This window comes from Salmo salar, chromosome ssa14, assembly GCF_905237065.1.
Source record: "Salmo salar chromosome ssa14, Ssal_v3.1, whole genome shotgun sequence".
In the NCBI taxonomy this organism is placed as follows: Eukaryota; Metazoa; Chordata; class Actinopteri; order Salmoniformes; family Salmonidae; genus Salmo; species Salmo salar.
This window is the reverse complement of record NC_059455.1, coordinates 15,014,689-15,029,857: the sequence shown is the minus strand read 5'-3', so window position 1 is coordinate 15,029,857 and position 15,169 is coordinate 15,014,689. Positions and strand designations below refer to the sequence as shown.

Here is a 15,169-nt window from a genome sequence, read left to right as displayed (position 1 = left end):
TATATTTGCAGCCTATCTAGCCAATGAAAACTCTCAAAGTTATAGTAGGATTCTGTGAAGTTGTTGATTGCCTTTACATCCTGCTTAGCGTGTCCCAAACCCTACCCAAATGGGTCACTTTGACTTGATCACCAGTAGGTGGAAATTGTCAAGTCTATTCTGATCTATGGCGCTCAATCATGACTAGGGTTGCAGAATTCTGGCAACTTTCAATAGTTCAGGAAGGAGTACTCCAACCGGGATTTTGGGAAAATCAGGGAATTTATTTAAAGTTCCCGGAATTTTGCACACCTAATCATTTTTATGGAATGGTCTGCCTATCCATGTGAGTGACGCAGACTCGGTCTCGAACTTTAAGTCTTTACTGTAGTCTGGCCCAGGAGTGTAAAGGTGAACGGAAAGGCACTGGAGCAACGAACCGCCCTTGCTGTCTCTGCCTGGCCGGTTCCCCTCTCTCCACTGGGATTCTCTGCCTCTAACCCTATTACAGGGGCTGAGTCACTGGCTTACTGGTGCTCTTCCATGCCATCCCTAGGAGGGGTGCGTCACTTGAGTGGGTTGAGTCACTGACATTATGTTCCTGTCTGGGTTGGCGCCCCCCCTTGGGTTCGTGCCGTGGGGGAGATCTTCGTGGGCTATACTCGGCCTTGTCTCAGGATAGTAAGTTGGTGGTGAAGATATCCCTCGGGTAGAGATACTCTGAATGATCGGCTATTATTATTTGACCCTGCTGGTCATCTATGAACATCTTGGCCGTGTTCTGTTATCATCTCCACCCGGCACAGCCAGAAGAGGACTGGCCACCCCTCCTAGTCTGGTTCCTCTCTAGGTTTCTTCCTAGGTTCTGGCCTTTCTAGGGAGTTTTTCCTAGCCACCGTGCTTCTACACCTGCATTGCTTGCTGTTTGGGGTTTTAGGCTGGGTTTCTGTACAGTACTTTGTGACATCAGCTGATGTAAGAAGGGCTTTATGAATACATTTGACTGATTGATTGATTGATAATCATGATTGACAGAAGACCAAGAGAGGGGAGCTAGTCTGGTGCTGGTGGGAGGTTTTAAATGGGTCACGAGTTTCAGATTTATTTAATGAAAAATACTCCAGTCTAAACTTAAACGACTAAAACCAGGTAGAAAGTAACCTTTGAAGTTTGAACTATGTCTTCAATCACAGTATTTTCAATATAGAGTTATTAGCAGTGCTATTTAGCGTATTTGGTTGATTTTGTGGTCTCATAGCAGTGAGCTTAACATTCTTCATCAAGAATATAGGCAAAATGGAATTATTGACAACGAAAAAGTGGGGACTTTCGTTCCCTTGTAATATAACTGATACATTTACTATCAATATATAATTTAAAATATTTTTCCAGATTGCATTTTTGCAACAACAAAAACATTGTGATGTGAATATTGGATCGCGACTGAGACAACCTGGTTCAATTTGGGTCCCGAAGCAAAACAAGTTGAGAACCACTGGTCTAGTATTGAAACCAACCCATACCTGTGGTTCTGTCACAGATGACACCTCATTCCAGATATGGGGCACAACTTTGGGTGGAATTTGATACTTGCACTGTATGTCTCTCATAAATACACTTTTGATTGGGTGAAAAATCCAAATAAAAGGGATCAGCGGGGTTCTGGTGTGTACATCATAGATGGCTTTAAACTTTGCTGTTTACACTGCACATTTGAAGCTTCAAATGAGCAAAGTATTAGTTAGAGGTTACTCAAACTGTGCGGCTAGTGGTCAATCAGAGCTGGCCTGGACAATCAAAGCTAGGCTACATCTGAAAATGATGTGCTAACATGAGATGGCAAAGAGGACATATTGGACAACCTTTACATTTTGGAATATCCTCAACTGCTGTATAACTTAACTAGTATATTAACTAGTATATTGTGTCTGCCTCTGAAGAACTTGTGAAGACACTGAAGAACTGAACAAAGCATAAAAACTTAAATAAAAGCCTGAAAGACAAGTCTGTCTACAACTGCTATAGTAATTAACTATTTGTTATCTAATACCTTGGAGAATCTTGTAAAAAGATAACAGATCTGTTGCATCCTAAGATGCTGGGTTCTTTTACTGAAGACTCCGAAGTGTACTTATAATAAACGGAACAGATTTATTTAATGTTCTCCTGAACACATTACAGTCGACTACTCTCTTCAGTGTCTTCAGCCCAACTCTCCAATACATTATTGAACTTTTACTGCCCTTGCATCTCCTAATCCAATCACTTCAATGCAAGAACGGAAACCCCATTGTCATTTGTTAATTCAAAATAACTCAACCCCTGCATACAAATCCCATTGGCTATTTGCAACCATTTTACACCTACACTCATTTAACACATTTCCCAATACACCACATGATCCATTTAAAGAATTACAAATAAACATTTCCACTTGAAATTAAGTTTTGTGACTACCAATGATGACCCAAATTCAGTCTTTCACAATTTTGAGATTAGGGAAAGAGACAAACTCCCCCGAAAATCTCACTTACGTAAATCACCCTGGTAAAGTGAGTCCACCTCCTGGAGTCAAATGATTCATGATCTCTTTTAAAGCAGCGCGTCAAGTGGAAAATCTCACAACGCAGCACCGTAGATTAATAAATGCCTGGATCTATCTTTAAGCATCCTGAGATCCAATCCCAGGGGCCTGAAGTGCTTTAAACAGATGATGCACAGTATAAATAAAGCTGGAAGCTGAAGGCGGGGTGGGGGGAAGCAAGTTCACTGTATGTGTGGAGACTGTACTAGTAATGACAGGTTCACTTAGCTCCGGTTTTAATGAAATCATCCATCAAAAGGAAAAAGAGAATTGTTGTCCAACAACCAAGGGGAAGTTGTGTGTGTGTGTGTGTGTGTGTGTGTGTGTGTGTGTGTGTGTGTGTGTGTGTGTGTGTGTGTGTGTGTGTGTGTGTGTGTGTGTGTGTGTCCAAATGATTGCGTAGATGCATGGGTGTGTTCATGTGTGTTTTAATCAATGTGGACATACTCTACTGGACATGGAGAGAGACTGATGTCCTGATGAAGTCAAAAGCAGTGCACAATGTGTAGAGCTAATGTGTCCCTTCCCATGATGCTATACATGTTATGCTATGAAAATAAATAATACCATGACAATAATTAAATAGCAGGCATTGACTTTTTCACTTTGTGGATGATGGATGTCAAATCACTACTCAATAATGATCATTACAATGGTTTGGAGGGCCCTGAGATTTTCCTGGTTCTATCAAGGCTACAATGAGAGCAAAGTGATTGCAACCAATATATTGGTTGATGAGTTGGGGAGAGGTACAGTATATGTCAGGATGCTTGAGGCTACTAAATATAGTAATACACACTACTATACAAACTGTATACAGTTTGCATATATATATATATAGAGAGAGAGAGATATTGTCATGGGCGTCGTAAGGAGTGGACCAAAATGCAGCAAGTATATTGATCATCTTCTTTAATTTATTAAAGAAAACCACTTAAACAAAACAAACGACGAAAACAGTCCAGTAAGGTGCACAGACTATACCGGAAACAACCACCCACAAACACAAGAGAAAACTAACCCACTTAAATATGACCTCCAATTAGAGGCAACGACAACCAGCTGCCTCTAATTGGAGGTCGTTGCCAAAACCCCAACATAGAAATAGAAAACTAGATAACCACATAGAAATAGATAACGATAACAATATACCACACCTATCTTGGCAAAGGAGAAATACTCACTTACAGGGATGTAAACAAATTTGTGCACAAAATTTTAGAAAAATACGATTTTTGGGTGTATGGAAAATTTCTGGGATCTTTTATTTCAGCAGTGGTGTAAAGTACTGAAGTAAAAATGCTTTAAAGTACTACTTAAGTCGTTTTTTGGGATATCTGTACTTTACTATTTATATTTTTCAACTTTTCTACTTCACTACATTCCTAAAGAATATAATGTAATTTTTACTGCATACATTTCACCTGACACCAAAAGTACTCGTTACATTTTGAATGCTTAGCAGGACAGAAAAATTTACCAATTCACACACTTATCAAGACAACACATGGTCATCCTTTCTGCCTCTGATCCAGCGGACTCACTAAACAGTGTTGGAGTGTGCCCCTGGCTATCCATACATTAAAAAAAATTACAAAATGATGTCTGCTTTGCTTAAAAGAAGGAATTTGAAATGATGTATACTTTTACTTTTGATACTTAAGTATATTTTAGCAATTACATTTACTTTTAATACTTAAGTGTATTTATGACCGAATACTTTTAGACTTTTACTCAAAAAATAGTATTTTACTGGGTGATTTTACTGGGTAACTTTCTATTAAGGTATCTAAATTTTTACTCAAGTATGACAATTGGGTACTTTTTCCACCACTGTATTTCAGCTCATGAAACATGGGACCAACACTTTATATCATGCGTTTATATTTTTGTTCAGTGTACATTGTTTACAAACAACGGAGTAAAACAAGCTTATATTGAACAGTTGAACTAAGCTTGTGAGAGTTGAACTAAGCTCATGAGCTATTAATAAGTTGTATTCTTCATGAATCAATGGGTACACATCATTCATTTATAAGTCCACAAATGTATGCAGCAATTGCAGATTGCCGCTTTCAACTATATTCTCTCCAACAACCAAATATGCTTCTCTAGTTCCAATTTTACAGTCTCATAACTCCTTTGTTAAGACAGACAGACAGACAGACAGATGGCACAGTGGATAACTGGGTCATCTCCTTTGATTCAGCTTGAGTAGTCCTTGTCTGAATTGTCAGTGTGTCAGCCTGCATGTATGGCTGTGTGTGTGTGTGTGTGTGTGTGTGTGTGTGTGTGTGTGTGTGTGTGTGTGTGTGTGTGTGTGTGTGTGTGTGTGTGTGTGTGTGTGTGTGTGTGTGTGCGCGGAGACAGCTCTCCACACACACATCGATTTCTCCTGCTGGGTTTATTTCTTACAGCTGTGAGTTACTGCTGTGGGTCAGGACAAGACAGAGTAGTGAGGACTTGTGGTTATGAATCAAAAACTGTTTGATCGTAAAGTCAATGTTTACAACGGCTCGTCACCCTCATGTTGTGAGACTTCAGTTCAAGGAGCACCATCCCCTAAAATACCAAAGAAATACCCTTTATAGCTCAGAACATGTATAATCTATGTATTACATGTGTTTGTGTTTATAACACGTTCACAAATGAGGCCTGATTCCTGTCCTCGTTTCTATACTCTCTTTGTAAGACTCTCTTTGTAAGTTAGCAACCTCGCAGCAAAGCTAGCACCCTTAGCCATTGTCAATTTAAGTAAATGGATGTACACCACCATAACCCTCAGGGTGCAGGAGAGAATTTGTTCGCTTTTCAGTGCACCCCTGAACAGCTTCTGGAGAGGTATGATAATAATGGCTACCATTACGTGTCTAGTGGAGTGTGAGATTATGACCTGTTAGTAGTCTCATCCATCCTAGCCCATTATCGAACACAATTCCCCAGAACATAGCAGATAATAATAGTGATTGGGAGAGGGAATCTAAGAGGCCTTGGTATCAGGCAAGGCCAACCTTTCATTGATCAAGTTATGGTGTGGAGAAATGCGTCTCAATGGTCATGCTGCTACTGTTTTATTGATAGCTGGGTCCGTCAATATCCGCTCATCATAAATTCCCCCTCAACATTACATAGGGCCATAAGGGATGACCGGGGAAGTCTAGGGGAAGGATAGGGGTGAGACACTCTTCAGTGGATGTTTCTGACTCATCTGTCAAGGATTCGGGGGTTGGACTGTGCCAGGCTTCAACCATTACTGATTCTCGTCTGCCTAGGATTCGGGAGTTGGACTGTCCCATCTAATGATGTAACATCCATCGCTGCCCACCCAGGATAGGAACCCACAGAGTCAAGGACTGGTGCACTCAATTCAAAGGTCCTTAGACAAAAGTCTTTAGGTGCCGGGTTGAAAAGGACTCGAGTTCACAACAATACGTAAGACCATAGCTACTGACAATCAGTAGCCGACCAAAACCATGGCAGTACTTCATGGCCCAAAGAAAGGTGACCACTCGACAAGCCATGGCTTGCTCTCGCTAGCTAGTTCAAATCTGCAATACTACATATTGAGGTGTTGAATCATGCTTTTTAATCTAGCTCTCTACCTCTGTAAATTTGTCCAAAGCTCAGATCTCAGTGCAGTTGAGTAAAAGCTTAATTTTTTATGAACCTCTTCGCTGTTCCCTATCTATTTGCAATAAAAACTAATCCTATATTGGTATGGATCAAAAAAAATCTCTCCCCTTCCTTCTCAAAGGTAACAACTCTGGGGGAATGGATGGGTCTGGAGGAGCGGTTTGCGAGATGAGTGACAGTAATGAGACAGTTGGATAGAAGTGCTTAACGGCACAGAGGTGCAGGGTAGTCAGACTCAGTTTGGGAGAGGGGGAGATGAGGTAAGGACTGACCCAAAGCCTGCCCTGACTCAGTCTATCACAAAGTTAGAGTTCTGATATTACGTTTGACCTTAAGTAAAAGTATCTTACTTAGATTGTAATTTACTCAAGTAAAGGTAACCCTCTTTAGAAACTACTCATCTAAAAGTAAAAACGTATCTGGTCAGAAATCTACTTAAGAACTAGTTTTTTACAACTTACGGTAAATTGTGAAAGCAAACAAAAAGATCAACAACTTGCAATTGATTTTAATTTCCTTATTTAAGCCTGCCAGCACCCTTTTGCAGATGTACTCCAGCACAGGTAGGCTGTACAGTTTCAATTACGATCTTATTCAAAGTTGACTTGATATCCAAGCTCTGATGCTGGTCGTTAGTAGCCTACCAAACTTGTTAACTGCCTGGTACTCGGCACTATTGTCCCTGTAATCACTCTGACATTAATGCAAATGTACTATAAAATTGAATCAAACACTTCATGAGAGCCCATGAGCTCATATTGAGCAACATTTCTACAGCCTATGTAAATGCACGAGAAAAAAAAAGAGGAGGATCCCATCAGCTTTCTAGGCTAGGCCTACTACTGTGAGGGGAAAAAGTATTTGATCCCCTGCTGATTTTGTACGTTTGCCCACTGACAAAGAAATGATCAGTCTATAATTTTAATGGTAGGTTTATTTGAACAGTGAGAGACAGAATAACAAGAAAAAAATCCAGAAAAACGCATGTCAAAAATGTTATAATTGATTTGCATTTTAATGAGGGAAATAAGTATTTGACCCCTCTGCAAAACATGACTTACTACTTGTTGCAAAAACCTTGTTGGCAAAACCTTGTTGGCAATCACAGAGTTCAGACGTTTCTTGTAGTTGGCCACCAGGTTTGCCCACATCTCAGGAGGGATTTTGTCCCACTCCTCTTTGCAGATCTTCTCCAAGTCATTAAGGTTTCGAGGCTGACGTTTGGCAACTAAAACCTTTATCTCCCTCCACAGATTTTCTATGGGATTAAGGTCTGGAGACTGGCTAGGCCACTCCAGGACCTTAATGTGCTTCTTCTTGAGCCACTCATTTGTTGCCTTGGCCATGTGTTTTGGGTCATTGTCATGCTGGAATACCCATCCACGAACCATTTTCAATGCCCTGGCTGAGGGAAGGAGGTTCTCACCCAAGATTTGACAGTACATGGCCCCGTCCATCATCCCTTTGATGCGGTGAAGTTGTCCTGTCCCCTTAGCAGAAAAACACCCCTAAAGCATAATGTTTCCACCTCCATGTTTGACAGTGGGGATGGTGTTCTTGGGGTAATAGGCAGCATTCCTCCTCCTACAAACACGGCGAGTTGAGTTGATGCCAAAGAGCTCCTTTTTGATCTCATCTGACCACAACACTTTCACCCAGTTGTCCTCTGAATCATTCAGATGTTCATTGGCAAACTTCAGACGGGCATGTATATGTGCTTTCTTGAGCAGGGGGACCTTGCGGGCGCTGCAGGATTTCAGTCCTTCATGGCGTAGTGTGTTACCAATTGTTTTCTTGGTGACTATGGTCCCAGCTGCCTTGAGATCATTGACAAGATCCTCCCGTGTAGTTCTGGGCTGATTTCTCACCGTTCTCATGATCATTGCAACTCCCCGAGGTGAGATCTTGCATGGAGCCCCAGGCCGAGGGAGATTGACAGTTCTTTTGTGTTTCTTCCATTTGCGAATAATCGCACCAACTGTTGTCACCTTCTCACCAAGCTGCTTGGCAATGGTCTTGTAGCCCATTCCAGCCTTGTGTAGGTCTACAATCTTCTCCCTGACATCCTTGGAGAGCTCTTTGGTCTTGGCCATGGTGGAGAGTTTGGAATCTGATTGATTGATTGCTTCTGTGGACAGGTGTCTTTTATACAGGTAACAAGCTGAGATTAGGAGCACTCCCTTTAAGAGTGTGCTCCTAATCTCAGCTCGTTACCTGTATAAAAGACACCTGGGAGCCAGAAATCTTTCTGATTGAGAGGGGTCAAATACTTATTTCCCTCATTAAAATGAAAATCAATTTATAACATTTTTGACATGCGTTTTTCTGGATTGATTTGTTGTTATTCTGTCTCTCACTGTTCAAACAAACCTACCATTAAAATTATAGACTGATCATTTCTTTGTCAGTGGGCAAACGTACAAAATCAGCAGGGGATCAAATACTTTTTTCCCTCACTGTATATGTATTTCTTAACTTTCCTAATGACAAGCACATTGCTTATATTTACAAAATAAGTATAGCCTATCTGGCTGGCATAAAATGTTTTTTACATTTTTTTTAATTTAAACTTCGTTTAACTGAACCACGTGAAAAACATCCTCCATTCGCTATTTAAGTGCATAGATTACTTTTATTCCCGCTGCCCCTATTTCGATACAGGTGCATGATAATGGTCCATTCTAAATCAAAACAAATTTCACACATATATTATTTAGTATATGTAAAGACAAGATTAAATCAAGAATAGTCTGATGGGTGACAATATTAGCCTATCACTTGTGAATGATGCCCAGCATAAGAAACAATGCCTTTTTTTGTGACTTTTTCGAATCAGTCCTCATGTAGCCTAGCCCATAGGCCTGTATGTTTTGATAAGGTTTGTATCACAACTAAAGTGGCCAAATAACTTCATAAAATTAAGCACATTAATCCTCTTTACAAGTGGTGCAGAACCTAACTGGCATACATAAGCAGCATGTGAGTTTCAAGTTTGGGGAAGATCATTTTCACCATAAAAATGCGCTTTTATAATAAAAGCATAAAATGTGATAATGGAACATTCACGCTTATAGCCTACTACCGTGTGCGCATTGCAATATCTTCAATTACAACTCGGGAATTGGATAAGGACACGTGCAATTGCGTCCCCAATGTGTCTGTCTTCACTTGTAGCCTGTGAGAAAGACCCGATCCCGTGATGGAGAGTCATGAGAGTGAGAGGTAATTCGGAGCGCTCAGCACTCAGGGAGAAGGGCACACAGGCCACTGGCTGCAAAATGCATGGATTTTTTAAGGGTGCATTACGCCTACACAAAGGGGATGCCGCCGTTAAATTCTAGGCATTATCAAGTGCTTGTCAAATTGTGAATGAGTGACTGATCTAGTGTGTACAGCCTGCGCAAAAAAACAAAGCAGAGCTGATGCCTTCAAGCGACTTTTTTCGATTCATCTTTAGAGTCGTATCATGCAGCCTTACAAGGTATTAAAAATCTAAACATTTGTATAAAAACTAAAGTTATATTAATAACTAAATTAAGCATCTGGAATACATATTTCTTTGTTAACCGCTCAACACAGAATAGCTGTATGTGCACACTCCCTCAAATCCTTTGGAGAAAATATCCTTTCTATTTTATTCAGCTTTGTTCAATTGTATTCTTCATACTATTAAAAAATGCCAATCTTGTCTGCTAACTGAACTAGTGTAGCCCACAGCCATTTGGCATAGCCAGATCTGGACCTAACATAAGGACAACTCCGAGTATGCTATTCTGTTCTTCTGAAATATACTACATTTTCTTCAATCAATTAGCTTAATTTCTCAGAGATCAAATTATATTTCAACTAAATAATGTTGCAGGAGTGATAATATTATCTGTTTCTAACTACAGAAACTATTTCAGAGCAATCTGAGATGGTGGGTGTCATGGCTTGCTGAAATGACATGGAACGACCCTGTAAGCTAACAGACTCAGGGGACCACTAAAGATGACCACATCTTGACAAATGGACCATATCTTGACAGATACAAAGAGATAAGTATAAGAATATGGATAAATTCATAGACAGGGTTTGTCTGTGTTTTTCACAAATAAACCAGATAGGTTTGGCAAATGGCAGTGCAAATGGGCCATAGCAAATAATTATACTTATTATCCTTGCTACCCAATGCATCTAGCTGTTTTATAAGCCAGAATCCAAAAATAGCAGAGTGCAGTACCTGCATGATTATTAAAAGTTACATTATGCCTAGTAGTTCTATTTGGCCATATGGTGACTTCATTATTCCTTTCAGACATCTACTTGATGCACAGACATCCATATATTTATATGCAAAATTACCCACTTGACACGTTTAATTTTGATTTACCTTTGGTTAAGTTGTCAACTAACGTTAATTCAACGTGAAATAAAATAAAAAATTCACCATGTAATTGGATTTAGGTAAAAAGTTGGGTAAAAAAAGGATGAAATGCCCTTACTTTAATGACTTTTTGCTAGTGCTGAGTGATTAACTGAAAAGTTGGATATTTTTTGTTATTTAAACAACTAATTGACTGAAATAAATTAGGCTCAATTATTTGAATTCCATTTCGTTTGTTTCTATTATGTAACCTCAATGCGCACATTGCACCGTTTCTTTAGAGATAAATCAGATCAATCCTGAACTGTGCAATATAGTAGGGAGTTGTAGTTTCCAAAAGACCAAAATTCGACATAGTTTAGCTCAGAAAACATGGTAATTAACTACATAATCCATTGTCCAGTGTGTGTTTTTTTTATTCCTGCTACATTAGGTTAGTGTGGGCCAGACAGGGAGAGGATAGAGAAGAATGTGTGATAGAGAGGTGTTGCTTCATGAGGCATCTATACTTGAAAATACATTATCTAAGTAATTGATAGTTGGTATTCAGCAGTCATAAAAGTATGCCTTATTTACTTTGAAGAATTACTAAAATAGTGATTTTGGCAGCAGCTCTAGAGAGATGATGATGATGTGGAATTAAATAATAAAGTAATCAAATAAAACAAATGTAATGTACACAACCAGGAGTTGGAACCAAAATGATCTGAAATAAAATATAAACGCAACATGCAACAATTTCAGTTACAGTTCATATAAGGAAATCAGGAAATTGAAATAAATTAATTGGGCCCTAATCTATGGATTTCACATGACTGGGAATACAGATATGCATCTGTTGGTCACAGATACCTTAAAAAAAAGCAGGGGCATGTATCTGAAAACCAGTAAGTATCTGGTGTGACCAACATTTGCCTCAGGCGTCGTGACACATCTCCTTCACATAGAGTTGATCAAGCTGTTGATTGTGGCCTGTGAAATGTTGTCATACTCCTCTTCAATGGCTGTGCAAAGTTACTGGATATTGGCGGGAACTGGAACATGCTGTCATACACGTTGATCCAGAGCATCCCAAACATGCTCAATGGGTGACATGTCTTGTGATTATGCAGAACATGGAAGAACTGGGACATTTTCAGCTTGCAGGAATTGTGTACAGATCCTTGGGGCCATGCATTATCATGCTGAAACACGAGGTGATGGCAGCGGATGAATTGCACAACAATGGGCCTCAGGATCTCGTCACGGTATCTCTGTGCATTGAAATTGCCATAAAATGCAATTGTGTTTGTTGTCCATAGCTTATGCCTGCCCATACCATAACCCCACCACCACCATGGGGCACTCTGTTCACAATGTTGACATCAGCAAACCTCTCGCCCACACACGTGGTCTGCGGTTGTGAGAACAGTTGGAAGTACTGCCAAATTCTCTAAAACGACATTGGAGGCAGCTTATGGTAGAGAAATTAATATTCAATTCTCCTGCAGTCAGCATGCCAATTGCATGCTCCTTCAAAACTTGAGACATCTGTGGCATTGTGTTGTGTGACAAAACTGCACATTTTAGAGTAGCCTTTTATTGTCCCCAGCACAAAGTGCACCTGTGTAATGATCATGCTGTTTAATCAGCTTATTGATATGCCACAGCTGTCAGGTGGATGGATTATCTTGGCAAAAGCTAACAGGGATGTAAACAAATTTGTGCACAAAATATGAGATAAATAATATTTTTATGCATATGGAAAATTTCTGGTATCTTTTATATCAGCTCATGAAACATGGGACCAACACCTTACATCTTGCGTTTATATTTTTGTTCAGTGTATAGAACCAATCGTTTGGTTCTGAACAAAACCATAATATTTTCCATTCTGTTCCACTGTTCCGACAGCAAAATAAAGTTCTGAACCGGTTAGAACAACCAAAAAGTACCGGTTTATATCATTCCTTTCTGTTCCTTTTTTAAATATATTTTTTTACATTTAGCTCAACATTAAATTACTTCACCAATCAGTGTGGATAGAGCAGTATGCTGTGGAGCATTAAGAGCTTAATACATTTTTCCGTAACAGCATGGTTTAATCATAATGAAAGATAAATTAACACACTGCCAGTCAGAGTGTAGGGCGCAAGATGCAACTGAAATTGTGTAGGTGAGGAGAGGAGAGGGCGAGAGAGGATGGAGGAAGCTTGCCTTGAAGCGCTGGGCATTTTGTGATTACATGCATTATCTGAATTTGGCCCACAGAATATACCTAAGCAGGAGCGGCTTCTATGGAGGAACTTTGAATGTCTTTGAACTTCCGAGTTGGTGTAACGTTGGAAGCGCTGGGCATTTTAGCTAGCTAGCTACTGTAGCTAACAAGCTTGTGAGTGCAGCACAATAACTAAAATCACATCTTACCTTTTGTAGTTAATAAACTCAATATGAAACGTGATAACTACAGTATCCTTAACTAGCAATTAAAAAGTGAATGCATTCTTTTAAACATTTCTCCCTAATTTCAGAATCACGCTTGTAATGTCATCAGCAGGCAACAGTAACCTACTGTGTGCTTCGGAGGGGAGGGGCATGTAGCCTACACACCCCCTGGCACAAGATTTCCACCTGGCAGGCAGACGCTGGAATACGTTTCTGAGTGACAGAGTGAGGGCTTTGCATAGGCTCTTTGTTTCTATTTTTGTGGGACTGGGATAAAATGCACGGAACGTTAAATAACGTTTAAGCGGTTCCCATGCTTTAAAGATAATGTTTCTCTTTCGGAACAGTATAGATCGCTTCCGGTTTGTGTTTTGTTCCTCAAATAATTTCGTTATTTTCCAGTTTTAGGTTATGTTCCCTGAACCATTCTAACCTTTGTATATAACTGAAATATTTTATTAAAGTAATGTCATGTGAATAAACTATGTTTAATAAGTGATAAGCAGTAATGGGCATTCACTACCATCATGGGGCTTTTATTAATTGTTGTATACTGTGTTGTTACAGCATTCAACCCACAAAATGTATAGTGCATTTAATGTTTAAAAAAAACGATCAAAACCGAAATTGAAAACCGTTATATATATTTTTTAAATAATTGAACCAAACCGACCTCAAAAAGCACTAATAACTCAGCACCACTTTTTGCAAATCCAGTTAGTTTTCCGCATTGATTCAACTTAATCACATATATTTTTGTTGTTGTTGAAATGACGTGGAAACAACGTTGATTCAACCAGTTTTTGCACAGTAGAAAGTTACATGTAATGAAACACCTGAAAACATCCAGGGGGACTGTCAAAAGGGTAGAGTACAGCGGGTGCTACACAGTATCAGCCATGTAAAAGCAACGGGGATATATTGTATGTCTTATCAATAAGATATATGGTTGGCACGACTCATTTCCGTCGATTCATTACCAATGTAGTAAAACAAATATTTTATGTTTACCTAGACAAATTGCACCATTGAGGTCTGAATACCTCTTTCCCAATGGAGACCTGTTCAACTGCTACTGTTGTAACCTAAAGTTGTACATTTGTGTGGTTCATCCCTATGCAGTTGGTGTGTCCATTAGTTTATGCCTTCCTTATCCAAATATTTGACCATTTTCCAAAACTCACCAAAAGCAACGGCAATCCGCAGACCACTGCGTAAAGTATGGCAGGAGGTACAGCGCTGGACGCCTCGGGTCCATGGTAGGGCTTGGTGTAGGCATTGTCATAGCAGAAAAACCCTTGGACGTGCACGTTGAAAGTGTCGGTGTACTCAAAGTAGTATGCCAACATGACAGTCCCAGCCATGATCACCAGCTGGAAGTAAAGCATGGTCACAGAGGTGAAGCGAACTGAGCCCGAGATCCAAAGGCATCAGAAAAGCCCAGTTGAATGGAACCCCCAGCCACCCGATTTTTAGGCTACTGCTGTAACCTGTCCAGTACTCCACCTCGCTCCGCGTTCCATCCACATATATCTCTCGCTACTCCCTACTACAATGGAAGATAATCCATAAAACATTGTGTTAGGTGAACTGGCGAGCTCAGTCTTTACACCGCTCAGAGGTCCATGCGAGGGTGAGCGCTATGATAGAAAAAGAGTGTGGAGCGGGTTGGGAACATGAGCGCGTGGGATGGTATAGACTTTCCTTCCGTGGCGTGAGAGATAATTCGTGAAATGTACGGAACCATAGGCATGCAGACTTCTTACCGCCTTGAGCGATGATGAGTGACAGTGCGCGCCAACCATGAGCATGAGCCACAGGATCTTGTTAATGTCCATGTGTCCGGCAGCTACATCTGTAGGCAACTAGATTCAGCTAAAGTCCGATTTTTGTCGGAAACGAATGTTTAGGTGTTGGATAATAATAATTTGTCCACCTCAAATTGACCACAACTAAGCCCAAAAGGAGATTGTATTTGAAAATAACATAATTTCATACCTTCATTGCATTTTGAGACATGATCAGATATGTCTCTTATTTTTTTGTGGGAATTTTGGGGACAGATTTCCTATAAAAATTAAACACATTTTTTGGCTGAATTCCTAGTGGTCTTTTTGACTAAAAACAAACAAAACATTATTTTACTAAAAACCCTGGGGGTCCACAGTTTGTCAGTGTTTAGC

The 15,169-nt window shown here is 39.9% G+C and overlaps 1 protein-coding gene across 1 annotated transcript in view; it reads right to left on the bottom strand.

The window, feature by feature from the left end:
- LOC106568899 (phospholipid phosphatase-related protein type 5) overlaps positions 1 to 14,755 on the bottom strand; it is a 71,732-nt gene extending 56,977 nt beyond the window's left edge. Inside the window, exon 1 of the mRNA XM_014139688.2 lies at positions 14,171 to 14,755. Within this exon, the coding sequence (XP_013995163.1) occupies positions 14,171 to 14,374 (204 nt within the window). The 5' untranslated portion in view covers positions 14,375 to 14,755. The remainder of the gene's footprint in view (positions 1 to 14,170) is intronic.
- Between the last annotated feature and the right edge of the window lie 414 nt (positions 14,756 to 15,169).